This window comes from Eurosta solidaginis, chromosome 2 (assembly GCF_040869045.1).
Source record: "Eurosta solidaginis isolate ZX-2024a chromosome 2, ASM4086904v1, whole genome shotgun sequence".
Lineage (NCBI taxonomy): Eukaryota > Metazoa > Arthropoda > Insecta > Diptera > Tephritidae > Eurosta > Eurosta solidaginis.
The window spans coordinates 295,626,339-295,653,281 of record NC_090320.1 but is presented as its reverse complement, the minus strand read 5'-3'; the positions used below and the strand labels follow the sequence as shown (position 1 = coordinate 295,653,281).

Sequence of the window (26,943 nt, the reverse complement as noted above, 5' to 3'; positions counted from 1 at the left end):
AATACGTAATAGAATAAACGATAAACGCGATAAATACAAAATGTAATTAACGCATATAAATATTTTAACAAACAGAGAAAATGAAGGGGAACGAATTTAACAACACCTGAAATTGTGTAGACTGTGAGCTTTGAAGAAATTCGAATTAAGCAATTGATTGAATTTCTGTGAAAAATAATAGTAAAAAGTAAAATAAACATATAAAAAATGTTTTATTAAAAAAGAAAAAAGTTTAATTGAAAAAAAAAAAAAATTAATAAATAATAAAAAAATACTAAAACGCAGCCAGAAAACGAAACACTTTAAAGTTTCACTAAATTCCTTAACATTGACTGCATATCACTTGAAATCCTGTCAGCGCTTATAGTCGTCAACAGCAGGATTACGAGCAAAAAAAATGTAAATATTAAAAAAATTGCAATTTCTTGCAGCATAAAAGCGCCTCATAAACAATGCTCGTGCACTTTACAACACGTCATAACTTGTTGCTTCAATTTAATTTTGTTGCACAGCCAACCATTTTTTTCATATATACATATACAGCTTGATATGGTGGAGAATTTCGGTAAAAAAAAAAATTCAGTAAAGGCACAAATTCTGCAACTATACATGCATATAAACATGTGCGTACAACTAAATATATGCACCTACCTTTGCACTTACGCCACATAAAAAAATATCAAATTACACTCGAAAATACATAAAAACCAACCTAAAAAGTGTAAGGATTCTGGTTTAGCTACACTGTATAAAGGTCGTTTATATACTGCTTTTGATCTACTAAGTGTACGTATGTACGTAACTGGATATAAATGTACTCGCTGCCAAATTTGATTGCCTGCTCTTTGTGCGACTTGCACCACCTGTTGGTATTTTTTTGGTTGTCTTATTATTTATTTGTCGTTAAAATTGTTTTTGGTAAGTTTATTTAATTAAAGAATTTAAAACCAACATACATGAGCCAATATGTTTAATTCTGAAATTAGCGAAAAAATACATTGACCTCTAGCCCCAAGTTTTGTGGGAACATATTCTATATACATATATAATTTGGGTTGGAATAATCATACTAAAAGTGAATGTAGAGATATCCGCGAATGTTGCAGTGGAAATTGAATTTGAAAACTTTTGAAATGCTTAATTAAAAGGCTCCGCGTAGTTTGTTTTAAATTTGTGTTCCAATTTACTTACATATATTAGCAACAGAGATTACTGAAGTGCAGAAATACCATTTGAATTCAATAAAATGTTTAACAATTAAATAATAGGTATGGTTACTTTACGGTTCCCCCCACTTCCAGTCAAAAAATTTTTCATAACCAAGAAAAATAATATACCGAATTGAAATAAAAAGCCACAGAAACTACCCCGTAAGGAGAATCTCTAGCTATTAACGAACTAATACTTATTTGGCTAGACCAGTTCTGAAATAGAATTTTGTTTCACTAGTTACTGACTTCCCTTGAGGGTAATTAACTAATATCATATGAACTTAGAATAGGCTTCTCTTGTTTTGGTACAGTTTTGCTTACATTTTTTGGTCATATGCCCCATATATGTATTTCAGCTCCGCGGTCAATTATCGATTTTAATTTTATTTATGAATCAATTTTGATTACAAATTTTTTTCAGTGCTATAATGTTTTTGAATAATTTTTAGTTGTCAAATTGTTAGTGTAAATTTTTTTATATTATTTTACACAAGTGTCTGAGCTTCATACGGGAGTGCCCTTTCTGGGCACTTTCATAAGATATTCAAAGTGTGAATTTGAATCTGTGTCTATGATTTAGGGCAAAACAAAAACAAAAGTGCTACAAGTGTATAGGGGTTGAACAGCTCTGATTATGATTAAGCTTTTAAGTCACTGATTTTCAATTAAAAATTCGTCAATTTCTAATACAATGTTTTTCAAATTAATAGTTTGACTAAATTCAAAGATGTCTCATCAAATCCATTACTTTGATTAAATATATTAATTTATATTAATTAAGTTTAATGTTAAATACGCAGACAGTTGTAATCAAATAAATGAAATCAATTTAAAAATGAGTCATTTTATAATCAAAAGTTTTTTCCAATTAATCTTGCGGAAAAGTTCAGAAATATCACATTAATTAAGGTTTCAAATCGCTGTTTATTGCTGAAGGAATTTAATCAAATAAGTGTTTGTAAATTTTTATTCAAAAATTTTTGGAATTTATCTTTCGACTAAACCAAAAAAAGACACAGCATGTCTATTATTATGGGTAAATATAACTATTAATTTAAATTAACTTAGGTTACATATTTCACTTTATTGGTACAGGTCAGATATATACATTCGTTTTTACCGTGGTGAAAGAACTTTAGATATGGCCAATGTGGTTGCAAGTTTAAATGGATTTAACTTCGAGTCTCTGGCTAAGTTTCTCGCTGCTATCTTTAAAATTAGCGACTTATTATTAAATGAATTTTAGTAGCTCGTTAATATTATTTAACACGTCACACAACCCGTTCCGTTATTGTCGCTTGTATTTATTTAGTTTTTCGATGTACATAATAGTATAGGCCCATACTCTGTATCTGAATTTTTGAAATTAGTAAATACTACTATAAATAATGAAATGAAAATTAGAAATTACCATATTAAAATTTCGAGTAAATTCAAAAATGTCACATGATGTCCATTCTTATGGATAATATAAATAAATTAAGGCAAACACTACGAGTGTATTTCTGCCATTAAAAACTTCTTAGTGAAAACGTAGGTTCCTTCCCGCCAATTGATGGGTAAAATTTAGAGGGGAACGACGCAAATCCCAAGAGAAGCTCAGCCTACATCTGTTTGGAGGTATATCGCGCCTTCTATTTATTAATTTTAGCTTTTTTCTCCCTGACGAACACTCAAACAATTTGAATCAACTAAGAGTTAGTCAATTACCCCATTTCTTTTGCATCTATATTCTAAAACGTCACATATGACTAATACTTAAATAAATTTTATCAATTTAAACTTAATAAATTTTTAATTAAACATTTTTCAAATATATATCGCGAATAAGTTCAAAAATAGCACATGATGTCCACATCACATGATATCCACATGATGTCAAATGATGTACTACTCATCATTAATCATTGCTGCATATTTATTTACAAAAAAAAAATTTACTTCTTCAATCTTCAAAAATATGTCTTACGTGGTTTTTCAATTAATTCACTGCTTTTATTAACACGAAAAACACATTTAATTGTATTTGCTTATTTATTCTACAATTTTTTTCTGCGTAATCGTTTTGTCGCCACATGGCTGCTACTCTTTGATTTTTATATCGCTCACCGTTGTTGTTAATTTGACTTTTGGCTTGTGCAAATTTTTTTTATTTAACGACTGTAATGCACTTTGCATACGAATACCGATTGTAGCGTTTAATGACCTAAAAGCCATAAAAGAACGACAACAACAAGTCAGAGAAATACGAAACGTTTGCAATAAAAAGTGAAATAACAAATAAATAATAAAAAAAGGTTAAATAAATTTTGTTCAGCTAAAAAACATCTTTACTTTTGTATAATTTGCATTGATCAACAAAAAAATATTATTAATAAGTTTTGATATTGAAAAAGGCGTTGCGAAATTAAAGAAGGGTACACGCAAAAAAAAAAAAATTTACTAAAATATATAATCACAAAATTTTTTATTTCACGTTTTTCTTTTCTTTCTTTTTCTAAATCCCCTTTTTTATTTAAAATATCTATACATAGTTATGTTTTTTTTTTCATACATTTTCTTTTCTCTCGCTTTGTCAAGTAAGCATTTCCTAAAGTTTAATTGCCTTTTGTTAAAAAAATTTATTTGTTATTAATATTTATCAGCATATCATGAACGAATGTTATTCAATACTTTTGCACATTCATTCGTTATTGTTTTCATTTTATTGCTAAGCAATCAAAATTTGACACAAAAAAAAAACAGATTTTTTTGTGCGGAGGTCAATTGGCTAAGCAAACCTGTTATATAACCAGGTGAATGTCTGGCACACACTTGTTAAATGTTTACCGAAAAACAAAATTTGCATAAAAAATACACCGTCTGTATAAATTTGCAGCTATTTGCGCTGCTCACAGACAATTCGCACCTTTAACGGATTCAAAATTTTTGTTGGCGTGAAATCGATTAAGCAATCGGAATTTTTATATGGATCATCTATGTTTAAGTAGACTAAGACTGGGAGAAAGAGTGAGTGGGAGAATAAGATAAAGTAATAAGAGTGCGAGTAAGATTAAGAGAAAAAGTTAGAGTAAGAATAAGAACAAGAACAAAATTGTGTGGAAGTATAAGAGTTAGTAAGAGTAGGTCTTACTCTGACTCGTACGAGTAAAAAAAAATAGTGAGTAATAGCAAAAGAGTGAGGGCAATGGTAAGAGTTATCTACAAACGACAAAATTAAAAAGGAGTCTAAAGAACGAACAGTTTAGTGAGTGCAAGTGAGCGATGTAATAATACAACATCGTTTGTAAAATATTAACAGTGTTCTTCAAACTTGCATTATAGTGCAATATAATTTAGAGACGCGTGATTAATCAATTGGCTTAATATGCGGATTAGTTCGAATTTTCGACCAATGAAATGAAGTATGCCAATTAATTAGAATTTGATTATAAATTAATTTGAAATTATTCAGTTTAGACTAGTCAAATTGATTAATTACGCGTTTGATCACATTATGGGTAATCAAAACATATGTGCGTACTTTTATAAATTTTTAAATTATTTTCAAGGCCAACTCGAAGGAAATAAAAGAGATTCTAAATAGATAAGCTGAAAATAAAATACATATTCATGTGTGTTTCGATTAATAGGTGATCAATTGCTGAGTTAATCGAACTTTTGATCAATCAAAATGAACAATACTGATTAATTTCAAATATGATTACTCAAAAGTTACCGACTAATTAAGGCTAAATCATTAAAAGTGTAACAAATGTCATAATTCACTTTATTGAAATATGCAATTAAGAGAACCAGGGATTATTTTATTACTTATATTCATCTTTTCTGATTGAAATAAGCACAAGTAGTTATAATTTATCATTAAAAGGACTAAATTTATATGAGTTAAGCGGGGATTGCCCTTATTGCTTTAAATGTATGAAACCATTTATTTGAAGCAATTTTTAATTTATAATTTAATTACACCCATTAATTAAATCAGTAAAGAGATTAATTAATAGCCGTTGTTTAACGAGTATTATATAAACTAATTTAAATTGTTTGTTATTTCATACAAAAAAGCAAACTTTAAAAAATTTTATTTTTCGTATAGCAGAGATTTAGTCGACCGTGTCTTATGAAATTTAGAAAAAAAATATTTTCATAAACCTTTTCAAGGCATTTTCAATATTTGTTTACACTTGTTCACCAAAATTTCTAATTACTTTGTTGAGATAAAAAGGAATCTCAAGAGTATTTTTAAAAACTCTTTACTGAAGTATTATAAACAAACTTATTAATAACAATATTAACACATAGACATAAACACTTACAAAAACAGACTAATAGGCATATAAACCCAAAGCTACTAAACAATTAAAATTCCACATACTTAACAAATTAAATGTTATTTGCTTTCGCTTTTATCTCTCCCCTCTTTGTCTTTCTAACGCAAACTCGACGTGTGTTTTTACAATAAAATACCACCCCCGCTATGATATTGGAAATTAGTTGCGCTAACAAATTTCCTACATATAAAACAAAAAAACAAGAATCATAAAAACTAGCGCTAGGGAGGTAATAAAAGTGGCGCAGCAGCAAGCAGAACAAATGTTCGATAACTAAGAGCACACAAAAGCCGCAAGCCATTGGGAGTGAGTTACAGCGTGAATGAGTATTAGTACGGTTATATTTAAAGTGCTGACTAGACGATTTGTATGTTTTTTGCGTTTATAACAAACGGAGCGAACGAAAACAGATGTCGGTTGCGGCCCCACAGTCGCTGGGTGGCGTTGTTATTAGTGTGGCTATCATCAAAGCGATACGTAACCACATGGTAAAGGCAGTCAGCCGGCTAGGTAGGAGGTAATGGACTTATTCTTTCATCTGGCATCTTTGCTTTCTATCTTATTGTAAGAATTCTCGCACAATTGTTTGTTTGTTTATGCTATAATTTTTATATATTGGTTTTAGTCATACAAAAACAAAGTAAAAATCGCACAAATGCATTTAAAACATAATTAGTAGCAAACGTTTGGCAATAATTGGCAATTGTTGTTGAGTATAATTGCCTTGTTGTGCGAAACAATAGACGGGGTGATGGTAATAAAATCACAAAACACAGCTGAAAATATTATTAAGATGAAATTAAAATTGTAATAAGAAAAGTGGAATAAACACATTTTGGGTAGCAGGTACGAATGCTGAAAAGGAAGGCAAAAAATGCAAAAACAAAAACTAAACCAAAAATTCGAAACAAAATTAAAAACTTACTCGAAAAGCGAAGAGCAAAAGTCCAATATAAAAAAATTTTACTAAACAAAACTAGAACTTTATAAAATTTAAGCTTTCTAACCTAGCTTTTCTGGTACAAGATTCCGAAAATTTAAAGTCTACAAAAACATTCAAACTTAAATTAAAAAATTAAAAAAAAAAAACAATTCAAACTTTCAATATTTTTTAGTTTTTAAGAGAAAATGATATCTGTTGCAAAGAGGACAAAACTCTAAAAGTCGAAAATCCGAAAATTCAAATTAAAAATAAAATAAAAAATCTTAAATTACAAAAAATCAAATATTAAACTAAACTGACTTAAATAAATCAAATGAATGTACATAAACCATATATGCAATACTCCTATATTGCTAATAGAAAATGCTCGGAATGTGTTTTGAATTCGAAATCAAAACAAGACAGCCTATAAAATTTTTAAAGTGTGACAAGAAAAAATTTAAATTTAGCTACATTCGATTATTATAGCAATATAGGAGTATTACATATATGTTTTGAAATAAGAAACGCTAAATAAAATAACTTATAAAGTTTCATAAAAAAATCTTTGTAATTAGAAGCAGAATTCTATTAATTTCAAATCTCAAAAAAAAAAAAAAAACAAAATTAAATAAATGAAAATTAGTAAAAAAAAATCACGGTAGAAAAAATCCGATACAAAATTGTCTTTCGTCCAAAAAATGAGGTTTTTTAAGTAAGTTTGAAATTCAAAAGTAACTTGCTATTGAGAAAAAGTTACCGAAAAAAAAAAAATAAATTTATTACATCCAAATTAAGAAAAATCCAAATTAAAAAATATGACGAGTGCAGAACTCCACCTCACACGGTGCAGACGTGTAAATAAACTGGCCCTGAAGACGGTTACTGTTGAGTAACCGAAATGTATTGGTAAAAAAGAAAAATACTTACGTGTTTTTCAATTCAATAAAAATTTGACCAGGAGCCGGCAAAAGCAAATGTATAAACAAAATTTTGGTCCGATAATAATATTTTCTAAATAACGAATTTAAACTTGAATTAAATAAAAAAAAAAAATAAATAGAAAAAATGTACTGAAAAATGATATAAAATCTTTAATTTTAAAAACATTTTTTTTTTAATTAAGAGCTAGAAGAAGTTTATTGAAAATTAATATAAAAAAAATTTCAAGTTTGAAAATAAATTTAAAAATACCAAAGTTCAAAAACAAATATAAAAACCAATAAAAATATTGAATTTAAAATACGAAAAAGGTAATTCGAAAACCGTATGAACCAAATTGCCAAAAATCCGAACTAGGAAATACCCAAATAAATTCTGTGAATAAAACATCTTTATACTTTTATTATTATTATTAATTTGCCTAGTCTGTAGATTTATCTCAATTGTGTTGTTAGTGTAGGAATGAGATAAACTGAATTAAGCAAGGAAACAAATACAAGCAGGATAGCTTAGTGGTTAGGGCAACTGCAAGTTTCACCGTGTGATTCGCGGTTCGAATCTCGGTGAAATCTGTGATAACAACGAAACTGCCTGGTGGTGAATTCGTGGCGGTTTTCGAAATGGTACCATCGCAATATGCCAGTAAATGTTTCTTTCTTTCTTTTCAGTTTCTCTCAGTAAAACATATTAATTGAACATTCAATTATTATAAACCGGTGTTAAGCTCATGAATTCTTAATAATAAGTATAAATTGAACGCACCATTAAAACAAGCAAACAAAATTATTTATTTCTAATTCAAAAGATCCTTTTTTTAAATTTGAAATTCAAAATAATTTTAACAAAAACTCATACTTAAAAACAAATATCGAAATTAAAATAAAAACCTAATTTAAAACACGAAGAAGCATAGCTATTTTGAATAATTTCTTTAAGTATGTATTTATTTGATGTTTTTTCTAAAAAACAAAACAGTGCTGATTGGATCCGCAAAAATTATCACTTAAATAGTAAAATATCACCAAAAAATGTGCATAACAAATTTTTCCCAACTTTCATATTCTATTTGTTTTCAATCGATCTAAAATTTCAAAGAAAAAACAACAAATGCCACATTCCAACAACACAAAAAAACTTTAGCTCTTTTTCCACTATACAATTTTAATGCTATCAATTACTTATGCAAACAATACGCTTCAAACAGACATCAAAAGCACAGCTGCTAACTGTTGTGTTTGAGTTCTATGCATGTGTAAGTGTATATAGTATGTGTGCGTGCGTGGAAGGGGAGGATGACAGCTTTATGCGCTTACAGATATATATATATATATATGTAAGGCGCGATAAGCTCCGAAAAGATTTTTGGCCGAGATTCTCTTCCAATTTGCGTCGTGATCCTTTTTAATTTTTCTTACAAATTGGCTGGACGGGACCTGTTTGTTTTATGCCGACTCCGAACGGCATCTGCAAGGCAGATTAGTTTTCACTGAGATCTTTTCATAGGAGAAATACTGCCGAAGGGCGACCCCGCTTAGAAAAGTTGTCTTCTAATGGAAAAAACTTGTTTTTAATGGAAAAAACTTGTTTCTAAAATTTTGATGTTGCTTTGCCTGGGCCGTGAACCCAGGACCTTCGCTGTGGTAGGCGGAGCACGCTGCAATCACACCATGGTGGCCGCCAACAGTTATTTGCAGTTATTCTATTTTTGCACGGGTCAGCGGCACTATAAAGCAGCTGGGGCTCTATACTTGTTAGTGGTCCAGATACGCAAGCACGCCCACCAACTTCAGACAACTATGTCACTTTTGTCTGCTTGTTTATATGTGCAGATGTGTACATTTATAATAAATAAATCCAAAAAGTTGACAAATAATTTTTCTTTGTGCTTGTAACATTTTGTTTATTGTTCTGTCATCATTTTGTTTAACAAATGCGCAAAGGGGGAGGCTCGGGTATAAACAAAGTTGTTACAAATAATAACAACAAAGGCAAATACAAATGAATTAGATGAATTTGAATAAACTGCACGCGCACATAGAAATGAGTTGGGCAGCAATTTAACAAATGAATTTATGTGATTTGAGGTGTGAGGTGGTGTTTGCGTGTGTGGGTAGGGTGTGTATGTGAATTGAATTGAAAAGCGAAGATAGAGTGATTTTTGTGGGGAGTTGTGTGCGTATGTGTGCAGTGTATTTGAATTGAATGTAACAAAACAACTGATGTTGCCAAAATTTGTATGTTTAAGGAAAAAAGGATATCGCTTTGATTATTAGTATGTGCATGTATGTGTGCTGATGTTGAAAGCTGAAAAGCATGAATATGATAAGTTTTCTTTCGCAATATGGCACACTCCGATTCGGTTCTGCAATTGAATGCCAAATAAGTGGGCGAATTAGTGATGGAAGCTAAATTTCGATTTAAATTCCTTTCTAATTTATTTATTCTGTATAAACTTTTTAAATTTAAAATTCAAAAGTTTTGCTTATGAATTTCATCTAAAGGAGTTCCAAATAAAAAGTTGCATAAAAATTCGCATTAAAAATATCAAAAGTAAATTTTTTCTGACAACGGATAAAAATATAATTTAAGAAACTTTTCTTTAACTTAAAATGCAAATAATTTATTTAGGATTTTGTACTAAAAACAAAATGGCGCATTTAAAAAGCAAATTAAAAAAATCATTATTTATTTTTTTTTTAAGAAAAAAAAATAATAAAAAAATAAAAGTAATTGGTTTAAATTTAAATTTCAAAAAAATCTGAGTTAAAACACTCATTAACAAAAGTAATTGACGAGAGGATTACATCAGCCTTTGCTCTTTACGTATTTTCTTCATAAGCCATAAAACTAAATAGCGCAAATTTTAATTACTTCTTTTTTCGTTCACTCGTATTACATAAAGCTATAATCCTCACCCATCACTTCTGCGAAGCATATTCTTATGCCAAATCCACCTTAAAACTTCAGCTGCTGTACCTATTACAAGTCAAAAACAGTTGTCAACCCCTAAAAGTATGCTAACCAAAATTTGCTGACTGACAGTCTGCTTTGCTTGCCCACGGAGTTTGTTTGTTAAGCATCAGTAAAGTAAATATAGATGTAACTATTAAAGCACAGAGAACTAATGAGTGGTGTTTTTTACATAAACAACAAAATTAATGCTTATAATCTTCAATTCTTACTATACTCGAAGCCATACCCGATAGCAGCGCCAAACAATTGGTGATTGAAGAACCCCCACATAATTTATAAGGGCGACGATAACAAATCTCGCCAACAGCTTGGCAGTCATAAATGCAACAAAAAGTACAACAAATAAAATGACAAGCACAAGTAGTAGAATAAATAATCGTAACAAAAATAAAAAAAAAAAATATTGCAAAAACAATAAACATATAACAGTGGCAGTTACAGAATTGACGGCAGCAAAAAGTTATTGCAAACAAAAGTAAATATCTGTGTAGCGCGGGTGTGTGAGGTGGTCATAAAATTTTTTTTTTTTTTTTGTTACAAAAGCATATGGAGCATTCCACAGTTGTTATGGAACAGATCGTACGCAGTTTTCGTACTTAACTAAAGACGAACTCCAAACAAGGCGTGCGGTTGTACGGCACACCTCCCCGAGATTCTAAGCTATTGTGACTTATAGGAAATTTCAAAGAAATTAATAATAATGAAAAAAAAAAAAAAAAATTAGTATCTTAGATAATATTTGCACCAAACCAAAGCTTTCTGAAATTGAGTTTTCAAATTTTGATTTTCTCATCTCTCATAAAAGAGTAGATACTAAGCTTACGTGTTTTTCTTTTTTTTAGCAATTTCATGCTTTAAAAATTTTCTTTAATATTTTTTTTTTAATTTTTGTAAATTTATTGTTGTTATTTTTTTTATAAATTTTTGTTTTTTACAATTACATTTAATATTGCTGTCATTGTTAAAAACTAATATTAAAAAAAAATTTATAAAATAAAGTTTAGAGTGAGGCATGATATAATTTGGTTTCTTTCAGCATTTATTTTTCAAATGTTTTGTTTCTATTTGTTTTTTTTTTTTTTGGTATTTTCAGTTTCTGTTTTTTACAATAGCTTAAATTTTAAAATCTACTTTCCTTGTTCAGTGAGTTGTAATATATTTTTTTCTTAAGTTTTACTGTTCTTATTTGTGAAAAAGAAATTCAAGTTTTCACATTTTTTTTTTTCAGTCATATCTTTTCTTTTTTTTATTTTCTTCTAAATACAAGTTTTTTTTATAATTTTCTCCAGATTCTGCATTCCTTGTTTTTTTATTATTATTTCGAATTGTGGTATATTTTGTTTTTTAATTTTTTTTACAAACAATTTTGCATTTTTTACTAAATTTTTTTCGTTTTCGTTTAAATAATAAGGTTTTGTTTTCTGTTCATCATGGTGTGATATATCTTGTTTTTTCAGATCCTTTCTACTCTTAATCAATTTGTTTTTTTTTTTTTCAGATTTTTTTTGTATTTTTTTCATGTTTGAAGGTGTGTTAAAATAAAAAAAATAATTTTTTCATATATATTTTTTTAATTTTAACTCAAGCTTTCTCTGTCTCATATCAGTGATATATGTGACCCGGCCTATGAAAAGGTGGCTTATGACTCAAAAAAGAAATTGCCAAACAGCTGTTAAGGATAAACAATGCATTTCTTCAGTTTCTTAGTAGTTTTTCTTTTGCATTATGAACAGTCATGCCCAAAAGGCAAGGCACAAACCAGTTTCTGACCGATATTTTGGTTCCATTGCCATCGAAAAAAAATGCTATCACAAAAATCTGAGGATGCTTCACCAGCCACCAAAGTGGCATCGAAGGAACCATAGGCTTCATTGTCTTTCATGTGTGCTCTTCTTTCTCTACATTTTTAGTACATTTCTTAGCAAGTTAGTACTTTCTAGTTTTCACCACGTGAAAGAGTGTCTCAAAAACTATCGAAACCAGAAAAAAAGTGGAAAACATTTTTTTGAGTCATAAGCCACCTTTTCATAGACCGGGTCATATATTTTGAAGTTTTTTTTAACTATTTTTTGAATATTTTTATTTTTCATATATTTAAAGTGATTAAAAAGATTTTTTATTTTATTACTTACTTTTTATATATAGATGAGATGCTACTAAAAACTAAGTCAGAAATCAATTGGCACATCTCCCGAAATTTACAATTTTCCATGGAGTGCTCAAATAAAACTTACAAAAAAACAGCAGCAATAAATGCTGACAAAATCTTGTTGACCAACAAGCTCACTTGCCATTGCCGCAGCTGCGTTTGTTGTTATACAATCTGAGGCACAAACATTGCCATATTTCCCCCATTTTTTCTAAAGCTTTTGTTTTACTAGCACTCGTTTGATATTTGTCGTTTGTGATTACGTTGATATGTGTAAATAATATTGCAAAAAAATATAGAAAAAATAGCGCAAACTTTATGCTGTCGTCGCCTGCCAGGCCAGCTTGAGTCAACAATTACAATAACAATAAAAATAAATTATTTTTTTCTTTTCGATTTTGTTTTTACTTTACACAAGGGTCGAATTCATTATGCCAAGCACACAACTGGCAACTGTCATAGCATTAAGCTGCCAGCGTGGACAACTCATTTTAAGCCACACACACATGCACACAACACTTAGAAAAAATTGCTCACACCGCATGTTGCTCATACGCAACGTCTGACCGTATTCAATTCAAGTGAAATGAGATGCTGTGAAGTGTAGTGATGTGTATGTGTGTGTGTGAGTGCCTCCAGTCAAAGTGGCGCTAACATTGATGGGCAGCTCATTTCTCTTAGCTTCTGCTATTACTCGTATTTTCTTCTGCTTATTCTTGTTTTATTATCATTAGTTATTCTAGTTGACTACTGCTGTTTTGTTGTTGTTTTTTTCTTCTTTTCTTTCTTTACTGTATGATTTTGGCACAATTATTACGATTTGCGTGGTTTGCGCTTTTTGCTTGATTGCTTAGTGGGTTGGCGTTCATCTGATTTCTGTGAATTATGGTCGCTCGCAATTTGTTTGACATGTTCGGTTGGTTGGTTAGATTCTTGCCTTGTTTGCTCGTTAGTTTGTTGCTGTGTAATTGTCATTTGTGTACGCTCATATTATATTGGCGCCAAAAATAATAATTCCATTGTTTGATGGCGTAACACGCACACTATTGTGCTCACTACAACAGCAATATAAGCAATAAAAACAAAAGCACTTAAGCAATGAATTGACAAAACTTTAATAATTTCCAATGTGGCAGCAAATAGCGAAATCCGGTATTACAAATACAATGAATTCAGTTACCAGTACGCAGCTATCAGCGTATCAATCGTTCGCGGAAAATTTATTAACGCTAACCCAGTAGGAAATTAAAGTCAACAATTTTTATTTAAATAAAAATAAGATAAATTGAGTACATAACTAGAAGTGTACAAAAATTATTATGGAAATCCACCAAAAAAATAATTTGTAATGTCTAGCAACCCAGTAGAAAATCGGTGCAATTTTTTTTCGAAATTGAAAAAAAATGTTTAGTGTATAACTATAATTATAAACAAATTATTGAAAAAGCAAGGCCAATAACTTTTAATTTATACAAACCCATTTATTTTTGACGATTAAATTTCAAACAGATATTAAGTGCTAGAGTACTGGAGCCTTGAAAGTTATTGCCGAAATCGAGAACAAGATATAAAAAAAATTCAACAAAAAAGTTTAGTGCAAGTTTAACAACCCAGCAAGCAGAAAAAAATGTTTCTAAATAAAAAAGTTTAGTGCTTAATTTTAATTATATACAATTTGTTCTAAAAACAAAGACAACAACTTAATTTTTAACAACCCAATAGGAAATTTGTAGAAATTAATTAAAAAAAAAAATGTTCTAGTCGTTGAACTAAAGAAGAGCTAAGAAAGTTATTCCCAAACCCGATAAGAGTTAGAGAATGAATAAATGCAACAACTGAAAAATTTTCGAAATTGTATGCATTTTTCCTCGCAAAGCTTTCCTGCTGGGTTATTATATTTTAAAATTTACTGTTATGAGTTAAATTGTTTCATTTTACTACAGCTTTAATAATTTTGGTTTAGTATAAATAAACCTTTGTAATAGTTTTTTACTATTATCATTAATTTAAAAAAAAATTGTGTAAAATTTTTTTATAACCAAAGGAAAGGCTTGCGAGAAAAAATGCATAAAATATCGAAAATTTGTCTCTAAAATACAAAGGGGACTATGAAATTTCTAGTTATAACCCAAAAATACATACAATACAGAATGAAATGATTAAATTAAAAATATATATAATAATCCAGTAGGAATATGTTGTAGAAAAAAAATATTTTAAAATATTGTGACGAATACTAGTGACACTAAGTGATACTGATATCACTAGTCTGATGCTAAGTAAATGAAGCCATAACAACAATAAAGCAGGCAGTCACTTGTATCTACGTAAACGAATCAATCATTATGTCTACATATATGTACGTACACGCAGCGGAGAGAGATGCACAAACACATGCATATATCTTATCTGAGATGCTCCCAAAAGTAGGCAATTATCTGTGGAACTGTCACTCACATATTCACGCGCATATGAGAAGCTATAACGTGCATCTCTAGTTATGTTATAGCTGGTAATTTTATAGCTGCTAGTAAATTCTAGAAATAGAAGCGACTAGAAGTATGCGAACGAGAAATCACAGAGTATAAAAGGAGGTAAAGCTGAGAATTAGTATTGAGTTTGAATTAAGCACGCTATCTGTCGAGAAGTAGTAGTATTATTGTGAAGACTTGAATAAAGGCCATTTTGCATTATTGAATAGTGGAGTTATTTATTCAACAGTTTAGTGATTAGAACGTTAGTAGAAGGTTGCAAATAAAAGCAGTTGCCCTAAATTCGTTACAATATCTTCTCTTAAACTATAGTATGATTATAAAAATTGAAGTCAAGATATAGGAATATAATACATTTAAATATATTTCACTAAACATACAATAACCCTGTAGGAAATTAAGAATTATATATTATAATGTTGCAATGCTTTTTTTTTAACTAAGGCTGAGCTATTAAAACTGTAGTTAAAGCCCCGTGAGCATAACGCAACACATTTAATTGTGATATAAAACCCCCTCTGTAGGATTTCAAAAAAAAATGTTTCTGTTAAAACAAAGATATCATAACAATAATAATAAAAAAATTATTGTAAGGCTTTGAAAGCGATTCGAACCCGCGATTTTACAAATCAACAGGCCGAAAAAACAACAACATTGAAAAAAAAGTTCTAATAAATGCTGATATGCTTTTCAAAACCAAACAAAGCTATAACCGTAGCCAAACCCCTTCACGACAAAAAATTACAATAAATTGTTATACATTACTACCCAGTAGGAAATTGTTTTAAAAAAATACATGAATTATTTGTTAAAATGCGTCTCTAAAGTACAATAAACCCGTGTAATATTTTTACCCATTTTTTTTGTGTAGTTCTGTGTTCCTTTGGATTTCTGTTCCGATTTACTTATCTAAGAAATTCTTTAATGTTCCAACAAATATTATTTGCTAGCTCCCTTTCATATTCAGTTTTCATTTCCTTTTGACTACAAGTTATTTATTTGAAGTGTCGCCTACAAACCTATAACTCAGGGTTTTTTTGAGTTTCCTCATAAAAAAAATGCAATGTCGATATGTTTATGCTTTGCGCTATAAATATAAATTTTTATATTTATAACTTGCGAACATTTTTTTCTTTTCCTTTTCTCTTAAGAGCATGCAATTTAATAAATATGTTTGCTTGTTGGCTTGGCCATGTGCGCTGAGCGCTTACTCACTGATTAGCCAACAGATTGTTAACTATGATTGCATTCTTTTGTAAATGAATAGCAAAATGACACGGTAAGATACTGGAAAGTATGTAAAGTAACAACACCAAAGAGAAGAGAATTGGTAAACCAAGGCACGGTTTCTCAGTGCAAGTTTAAACTCCACTTAAATTTGACTAGAATTTAAATCTGCAACTTCGGCCGCTTAAGCTGAGATGAGCAGCAAAATTTGATGTTATCGAACAAAGTGGCAAGGTTAAAGTCTAGACAACTTTAACTGGAGCTTAAACTCGCACTGAAAAACCCGGCCTAAGTATTTCAAGCAGAAGCCCTCTACTGGCGCGTAGTGCAGGTTTAATGTACACGTATTACAACTAGGTTACAAAAGATTATGCCTTACAATCTCTAACACAGAATTGTTTATGTGGGCGTTTTATAGCATGTATGCGTGAATTGGCGTTCGTAGGGCAAAAGCAATGAATAACGTGCAATAAATTATAGGCGAAATAGCACAAGCGATGAAATATTAGTAGTGAGTAATATTTTTTTGCAATGCCATTATTTTGGCCATTTATGGATTGTGAAAAGAAATAAAACAAAACTTAGTGTAATAAAATATAATGAAATTAAATTGAATATGACATAAAATAGAGGAAAATAAAAGTTAAAATATGGATAAACTAAATTAATAAGCGAGAGATTTTTTTGTTTTATTTCGGCGAAAACAGCTAAAGTCGATGCGTATTCATTTACAATTTTCGTTTCAATTTTTAGTTCCTGTTTAGTTCCGCTTTTGCTTTGTTTTAGTTCGTGTGATAGTTTTGTTTTCGGTTTCATGCACTAAACTCAGTTTTGGCTCAAGTTTCAAGTCGCTTCAGATTTGGTTGCGTTCCTGGTTCTAGTTTCATTTTTGTTACGGTTCTAATTTCAATTTCTGTTTTAGTTTCAATAAAATTGTTTCAGGAGTGTGCCGAGATCATTTCAGAATAGTTAACGGTAACTTTTGAATTGTTTTCGCGTCCACTTTGGTACCAATTTTGGGATTATGGTGTGATAAAAGAGTAGAGCATATAAAGATTTCGGGATGATTTTAACACCACTTCTACCCTAAATCAGAAGAGATACGGAATCACTTAAGAAGCGTTTCGGTTTCATTCTCGGACTATTTGAAAATTATTTCGAAACCATTTCTATCCTAATTTAGACTAATTGCGGAATAACTTTGGAAGCCTTTCGGCTTCATTCTAGAACTGTTTGAAAATTGTTTGGAGGCCATTTCGGGAATGCACATGTGACATGTCTTATGTGTTTTTCCCTCCTCACATTTATAGAACTTTTTGAGCTGGCTCATTATTACTTTAAGGCTTTAGACGCTACTTAACGTCACTTTTCAATTAAACACTCATTTAATATTCCAACTTCATCATGGCAACATTTGTTTTTAAATATCTTGTGCATACATATAAAATGTTGTTTCTATTGTTGTCGTTCTTTTTTGGAAGCAATATATATAGCTATTGTTATAACTTTTTGTGATATTCCAAAGTGCACATCTGCTACACTCACAAAATGCTCCTACATAATTCAAAAAGTTATCAGCATGTCACATCTTTATCCAACTTCAGCAGCAACAGCAACAACAACAACAACGAGCAATGAGCAAACCAATCGTGGTACTCGAGCACAAACCAACACATCGACAAAATCATGTTTGCCACCAACACATGGCATTTGCAATTTTTGCCAACGATACCAGACTGATTTTCACACACGACCCAGTGCTGAGGAGGTAAAAAGAGTGGAAAATCATTGAAAAGAGGCGACGACAACAATGAGGACGAATCAGACGCTGACGATGACGATGAAAAGCGCACACACACAGCATGGGTTAGCAGCAAAACGTGATTCATGCTTCAGCTCTGCCATGAAATAGCAATGAAATCGAGAGTAGACTAAAAAGCTGTGGGCTGGCGATGGTGGCCAAAGACAGCGGGGTGTTTGCGAGCCTTTGGGGAAACATTCAACTAAAGTTTGTACAGCTTGGATTTTAATCGAACAGATGGCGCCAGAAGCCGTCAGCAAAAACAACAAAACATACAAAAAGCAAAGCAAGTGTGAAAAAGGGGTCAGTGAGCAATGTAAGAGACGAGAAGCTGTGCGACAGCAAAAGTTAGTGCTGGAAACGGCGCATGTAAATAGAAAACATGCGAAACCACCATGTGATATCATGCCATGCAGAGCAAATTGTAGAACAGTCAAATTGCTAAAAAGGGCGTAAAAGCATAGAGTAAGCAATGCCACGAAAAAAAGGCAGTCAAGCACAATGACTGAAGTTGAGTAAGAACAGCTGCTTATTACTAGAACAAATACAAACATAGCAAATAAGGAAGGCTAAGTTCGTGTGTAACCGAACATTATATACTCAGCTGAGAGCTTTGGAGACAAAATAAGGGAAAATCACTGAATTATGGTATTTCTTTCATTTTTCGTAATTTTCGATATCGAAAAAGTGGGCGTGTCATAGCCGGATTTCGGCCATTTTTATACCAAGATAAGGTGAGTTCAGATAAGTACGTGAACTCAGTTTAGTAAAGATATATCGTTTTTTGCTCAAGTTATCATGTTAACGGCCGAGAGGAAGACACACGGTCGACTGTGTATACAAACTGGGCGCGGCTTCAATCGATTTCGCCCATTTTCACAGAAAATAGTTATCGTCATAGACTCTATGTCCCTACCAAATTTCACAAGAATTGGTAAATTTTTGTTCGACTTATGGCATTAAAAGTATTCTAGACGAATTAAATGAAAAAGGGCGGAGTTACGCCCATTTTGAAATTTTCTTTTATCTTTGTATTTTGTTGCACCATATCATTACTGAAGTCGAATGTTGACATAATTTACTGTTATACTGTAAAGATATTAAATTTTTTGTCAAAATTTGACCTAAAAAAATTTTTTTTTTTAAAGTGGGCGTGTTCGTCATCCGATTTCGTTAATTTTTATTTGCCACACATATAGTAATAGGAGTAACGTGCCTACCAAATTTTATCATGATATCTTCAACGACTGCCAAATTAAAGCTTGCAAAACTTTTAAATTACCTTCTTTAAAAGTGGGCGGTGCCACGCCCATTGTCCAAAAATTTGTAATTTTCTATTTTTTGTCATAAGGTCAAGGCACCTACCAAGTTTCATCGCTTTATCCGTATTTGGTAATGAATTATCGCACTTTTTCGTTTTTTCGAAATTTTCGATATCGAAAAAGTGGGCGTGGTTGTAGTCCGATTTCGTTCATTTTAAATAGCGATCTGAGATGAGGGTCCGCGAACCTACATACCAAATTTCATCAAGATACCTCAAAATTTACTCAAGTTATCGTGTTTACAGACGGACGGACAGACGGACGGACGGACGGACGGACATGGCTAAATGAATTTCTTTTTTCACCCAGATCATTTTGATATATAGAAGTCTATATCTATCTCGATTAGTTTATGCCGTTACGGATTACCGTTATGCGAATAAAGTTAATATACTCTGTGAGCTCTGCTCAGCTGAGTATAAAAACGAAAATCTGGAAAGCAGTGAATTTAACGCCAAAACCCGGCCTAATGGACAACAGCAATGAGTAATCGGTTGGCAACACACTGTCGTTGATGATGATGCTGCTGCTGCTGTTGGCAATAGCAACCACACAACAAACCAGCTAACCAAACTGACACAAAACAGCCAACATGAAACATAAAAGACCCAGAGGATCGTATAGCAGACTGGCATAACACCAAACACACACAAACAAACAAATATACAAATAAAGTTTTATGACTGTTTTGAAAAATATAAAAAGATGCATGATAGACAAAGAATAGCAGAAGCAGAAAAATATAGAAACGGTTATAAAAATGAACGCAAAAAAATTTGTACTTAAATAAAAAAAAAAAATCTTAAAAATAGTAAAAATTATATTGCATCGAAACTTGAGCTCTAACCGCAGCTGACGGAAAACTTTAAACGTGCAATATCCAAGGTGGTGAGACGAAAGTGAATTGTGATTGGAAATGATAGAGAATAGCAGCTTTTACAAGGAAACGTGTGCTATTAAAGGATATTCATTGCTTAACTGCTGCTCGCGTTGGCGTGGCAAAAACATAAAAAAAAATATTAAGTAGACCAACTGTCTCTGTTTGATGATTAGCGTAGATAGCGTTCAGTGATTTGGATTTTCTTCAACAGACGTTAATCTAAGTTGGCGTCAAATGATTGTCAGATGGCGCCCACAGGATGATGACTTTTGGAGGTAGAAGATCTCACATCTGAAAAGTTGTAGCTACAAGCGAAATATTGAGACAGCTGAAATTTTGAAAACTCGAAAAAGCTACGTAAAAGTTAAAACCAAGGGTCAAAGGTCAAAACTTAATAAACAGTTGGAAAATATGTCTTGAAATTCGTAAAAAAAATTATTAGGCAGTGCGTGCCAATTCGCAGACGCTTTGAGTCATATTCAGTGTAATTTTTCTTTTATATAATAATCCCGAATCAAGGCGAATTCACTACCAGGTACTGTTAGCCCAACAGCTGATTGCTTCTTCTTGATTATTTTCCATACATCGACAACAAGATGTCAGTTAATCGAAATCAGAACAAATTTTGTTTTGACTTGACATTCTTTTACACGGCGATTTGAGTTGAATTCACTTTGCCACCACCTGGTAAAGATTCGGCTTGACCTCGAATATGGCACAACTCTGAAACAACTTTTTCTCCGAATCAAATTTGACAGAGGATGGCGAAATATCGCTTGCATATACAACAACCTTCCATTCTTTTAGAATAACAATTAAATAAACGAATCAGGCAATTAAATTTTGGTCTTTAAATGGCGTCTTCAGGATCAATATAAGCCTGAAGGCTTCAATCGACCTACTATTTATAAAAAAAAAAAATGTTTTCGGTTTTAAAAAACTATTAAGCGCAGCTATAATCCTCGTTGCGCTTACCTCAGTGTCATTCATAGAACGAAAAATGCACTGAGGATGGCACAACTCTTAAACGATGTCTTTTGGCCAAATATTTATAAAAAAAAATTTTTTTTCGGTTTTAAAAAACTATTAAGCGCAGCTATAATCCTCGCTGCACTTACCTCAGTGTCATTCATAGAACGAAAAATGCACTGAGGATGGCGCAACTCTTAAACTACGTCTTTTGGTCAATTTTTACAAGGGACGATAGTCAGAAAGTTCTAAAGAAAAGCGGGAAGCGATGGCAGATAATGTCTCATTCTCCTAAAGCAAAACTTGAAATCAGATAATCCTCAGGGGCTGCGGAAGATTACGCATTGATGAATGTGCTTCCGAACAACACCACAAACATTCCCATAACTATGCCTACCATATTGTCGGCAAGCTTATAACTCCTACTCGCACTTCAATAAAAGATACAACTGCGGTAGCTATAAAACACATAAAAAATATGAAAATATCTGACAGCCATTGAAAAGTTAATGCATCACTGCTTGAAGAGAAAATATGATTGTATACTAACTGGAAAATGGCAACTACCATTTGGCTGCCTGTCGGCTGAAACATAAATTTGACAAGAGGATGATACGGTTTTCAATTTGGTGGGAGAGTAGGTTAGTGACAGAACATAAACGAAAAGCAAACAAAGTAACAAACAGTAGAAAATAAACAATATGGAAATAGATAAAAGAATAATCGCCACTTTGTTGCACAGTTGGTGGTTGTTCGAATGAAGCTTTATGCCAACTTTTCTGTTTTAGGGTTGATGTTGCAAATATGAGTATCAGACATTGATTTTTTTTTTTTTTTTTTTTTGTTTTTTTGTATAACGCAGTGAACGCGTGCAGCTGATGCGCGCATCAATTGAAGCTCACTGACAGCAAAAAGAATTACACGAATAACAACAACAACCATAGATGATACATAGTAACAAGTACGCATATCAACGACAATAACATTTAACAGCAATGCAACTTGAGAAAACTTTGGATAATTCGTGGCGTTAACCAGACAATGGAGCGAGTGGGCAGATAGACGGACGTGCGGCGTCTGGCGTTGTGTATGCGCCCGCGAACCCCACCAGGGAAATGCCATTAAGTGTTTTGTGGTGCAATTGTAAAATAGCAGCTGCGTCTACTACACACGCAAAGCTCATCACATCAACCAAACCATGCAGTAAGCTTTGTAATAATTTTTCAAATTACGCAGCAAAGTATCAGAGACATCCGCGGAACAAATAGCCGCAGCCGTCACTGCCATGAGCAACCAACATTACCACAAAAGCTATTGGTATTAAGCTATTGAGTTGGTGGGTTGTATCTTTTAAGTATTTTTAGCTTAAATCATTTGGGGTTTGAAATTTTGGGTTTTCTTTTGTTGTTGTTACGATGTATGTATGTTATGAGAGGCATGCTGCGGTGCGGTTTGATATATTCCAAGCATAATCATATTCATAATCTGACTCCCTGAAAAAGACAGGAGAGCAATAAAACGCATTAAAGTGCAAAGAAAACTTTAACTTTGCAATTTCATACAATGTGTGCGTTGAGTGCTATATTTCGGCGTCTCCAGAAAATACCGTACTGAGTCTGATTATTGGGTTTTTTGTTTTGACAAAGCTCTGAATGTTTCATATTATGTTTCTTGAGCTCCAAGGTACTTGGTTTTTGACCAGTGGGAGGTCAATCTGCTAGTGGACGCTGTATGATTGCAATATTTGCATTTTCGTTTTCTCTTTTACCCGTTTTGATGCTTTCACGTCTTCTTCAGGGAGTCTGATGATTAAAAAATTATACAGCTTTCTACTAGATCTGGAACATTTATCGATTTTTAAGGAGACTTTGAGCTAGATACCTGAGACATAGATCAGAAGTCGAATACAATATTAATTGAAAAATATTTTGCAAGATGGCGCAATGAACAAGGTGTATGAAAAGCTACTGAACTAATTTTGATGTCGATTGTTAAGTAATTTTTCGCTGTACTTCAGATTGGAACATAGAATGTAATATAAAGGTGCTAGGGTAGATATATTTAGAAAATTCTTTGGGCCAGGACCAAAAAACCTTTATAAAGGAATAAAACCTCGATCAATTAGTGAATATTTCCATCGATTTTTCTGAATTTTTCTAGTAAGGTTGGAAATATGAAATGAAAATGAAACTTTGTATATAGCTAGGGTGCACATTCTAAGTTCACCTGTTGTTGTTGTTGTTGTAGCAGTCCTTCGCCCCATCCAATAGGTGCGACCAATCACAAATTGTCATCAACGTCCTCTAACGGTAGTCCAAGGAAACTTGCTGTTTCAGCAGCGGTGGACCATAATGAGAGGGGTACTAGAGGCGTTGGTTCCTCAATACAGTTAAAGAGATGGTTGGTGTCATGTGGGCACATTTACAAGTAGGACATATGTTATGTATGTCGGGGTTGATTCTGGATAGGTAAGAGTTTAAACTGTTACAGTACCCAGATCGAAGTTGAGCTAGATTGACGCGCGTTTCCCTACGGAGATTGCGTTCCTCCTCTGCCAGTTTAGTGTATTGATTTTTCTTTGAGTATAGGATTCACCGAGGACCTGCTTGTGTTTTATAGCTTCACACGGCTGTGTTCTCAGATGTTAGTAACTCCACTAAATCCACCTGCGTTGGTGTTACTACTCATAACAAGCGAAGAGCATCTCTTCAGGTTTTAAAAACAGACTTTTATGTACATTAGCCCTTTAATAATTTCACTTTCAAATTCAATATTTCCACTCAATACTTTTATCAATAATATGATAAAAGTAACCACACTTACCCAATCAGGTAACCGATTGATGATAAGCGATATTTAGCAATTTAAATACAATTCCTATCGATACGTTGGACCCATCACGTCACAGACATCAAGTACGTATGCACATTTAGAGCAAATTTTTGCAATTGTTTTTATAAAAAAAACCCAGCAAGATATGAAATGCTCAATACGAAAAACTAAAAAAAAAATATTTTAAAGAAACCAACAAAACATGGCGCTTGAAAAAAAATTTCAACAAATCAACGCAAAATCAATATGTAGTCAGATTTCAAACTGTCTACAAATCGGCACATTTGATAGATAAAAGCTGCCATTTGGTATGCCGAATGTAGTGACTTGAAGCGCTGCAGCAAAGCACATGGAGCAGCTGCTCCGAAGTAGCAATTGAAGGGGCGTTGAGTGGCAGCAGACAGCAGTGCAGAGTCTAAAACGTCAATGTGCATTACATGAAATGTCCATAATTACCTGCCCATTGAAGGAGAGCTGGAGTTGATCTATATGTGCTCGTTTGCTGGCAGCTTTCCTGGCTACTTAATCACCCAACCAAGCATTTCCATGTTTCAGAAATAAAACGTTTACCCTAAAGAATGTGCTCATTTTCCAATATGGTGCAGCATGAAATTCCTAGAGACGGTCGGTTATTCAAAAGCCAACAAGTGGCAAAACAATAGCATTGCAAAAGCAACAACAAACAGAAAAAAAAAGAAAAAATGCAGCAAAATTAAAATTGCAACGCATGCCACCACGGTCAACAGGCCGAGCGCTGCGATCCCCACAGACAATCAAAGATTATCAATTGCAAAAGCAACCACAAATAAGCAATAACAAAATGTAAATGTTGCCCAAGTTTTGCATTGCATTGTTGCCTATAACAATAACAACAAACAATATAACTGCTATTGTTGCATGTTTAAGTGGCATGCGTCCTCGTGTCCAAGTAGAGCGTAGTGAGTGAGTGAGCTGCGCACAAATAAATGCTGATTACTAGTACTCAGTTGCTGTTGTTGTTGTTGCTGCAAAAAACGTATGCTTAAATGGCAGGCAGCCAGAAATCAGGCAATCGAGCAAACTGTGCTAGCAGCAGTCTTAAATTAAGCGCTAAGGCGCCAACCACAGTTGCAAACTAGGCAATCGGACAGCAGCCAGCCAAGAGTCAGTCCCTAGTACGCATTTGGAGTCATATTCTTATTGCTTGTTTTTTGTTTGGTTTTTGTTACGCATATTGCACGCTACATTTATGTACATATATGTATGTATGTATGTATGCATGATTAGTGCTGTAATAAGGACGTACACACGTAGGTACATATGTACATGTATCTCCCCAGTTGCTATAGCACTGACTCTGCAGCAGTTGAGTAGATCATTGGCAGCGATAAACTATCAAAAAAAAAAAAAAAAAAATTAAATAAAATTGAACGCGCCATAAATGATCGACACGATCGCAATTGATATGCCCTTACATGTGCATACTTTTATAAATATACATACATACGTGTTTGTATGTGCAGTACATTGCAAAATTCCATTCAACCTTCCTGCCATAATTGTAAAGGTTCAAGTATGTGATGGATGTTGAAAATGGCAGGCTTAAAAAAATTGCTATTCTCAGGAGTGTTAAAAATAAATTTAATTAGTTTCTTTTTTGTTTGGATTGCATATTTTAAATATGTAAATTGCATTAAAAAATTTAATTACATTAAATTAAAAGTTGCTCGAAAAGGCTACATGCATATAACTGGAATAAAAAGTAGCGTCCGTTTTCAATATTTCTGCTCAAATTCGAGATCGAAGACAAAAACTCTTTTTTTAGAGCTTTATATTTCTCTCGAAAACTTATAGTTATTTTGCAATTTCTTATTTTTTCTCAAATAAAAGAAAATTATATGGGGAATTCTTTGTCAAATCAGCCACCCCCTGCCCATTTCAATTTTGGGAAAAAATTTTTTCAGCACACGAAAAATTCCTCAAAAAGAGCGGTTTTTTATGCCGTTAGGTGTTTTTTAAAAATAAAGTTTTTAACCTGAAAAAAAATTCTAAATTGAGGCAACTCGCAAAAAGTGCCATGTTTTAGTCAAAAATTATCGAAAAAAAATATAATTCCGCAATAATAATGACCAAATTACTTATTCGATATATTTTGGGGGTCGCTAAACAAGAATGCGATGTCAAATTTCAAATTCAAGATGGCGGACAGTATTTTTCTTACTGTTGACCCATTTCTACTAAATTCTGTATGTTGGGCGCCATCTTGAATTTGAAATTTGACATCGGATTCTTGTTTAGCGGCCCCCACAATATATCTAATAAGTAATTTGGTCATTATTATTGAGGAATTATATTTCCACTCCATGGCTATTTGACAAAAATTCCCCATATATAAACTCAAAAATAAGTCTTATTTTCCGAGCTAAATGAAAAACTCAAAAATAGCTTTTATTTTGTCAAAAAATTAAAAACTCAAAAAGTTTTCGAGTGAAATAAAAAACTAAAAAAATAACTTTTATTTTCCGAGCGCAATAAAAGCCACAACAAATAAAAAAAGGGATTTTCAAATAAACTTATAACTGTTACAATCTTTTTATATATGCATACCTCTACAATTTATCCATACAAAAACCAATCATTCCAGCCTCGTAATAAGTGCCCTACATTCGAAGATTGTCTCTGCTTCTTTGCACAATTTATTGATTGATATGTAATCAATTAGTGGACATATGTGAAAAATTACATCAAATTGAAATTAAAATATCTTGCAACAATAACAACAACAGCATCACTCAAATAAAAACGATATGTAATAACAAACAATAAGAAAAAACAACAAATCAATAAATAAAATATTATCATAACAAACAAGACAACAATGTCAAAAAAAACTAAAATTGCAAATCGTATACA

At 32.1% G+C, this 26,943-nt stretch overlaps 1 protein-coding gene across 2 annotated transcripts in view; it reads left to right on the top strand.

The window, feature by feature from the left end:
- Positions 1-26,943, top strand: part of net — a 55,364-nt gene that overhangs the window by 7,256 nt on the left and 21,165 nt on the right. Inside the window, exon 2 of one of the 2 annotated variants that reach the window (XM_067768623.1) lies at positions 22,082-22,422. The exons of the other annotated variant lie outside the window; for it this stretch is intronic. Within the exon in view, the coding sequence (XP_067624724.1) occupies positions 22,335-22,422 (88 nt within the window). The 5' untranslated portion in view covers positions 22,082-22,334. The remainder of the gene's footprint in view (positions 1-22,081; positions 22,423-26,943) is intronic. 2 annotated transcript variants of the gene reach the window in all.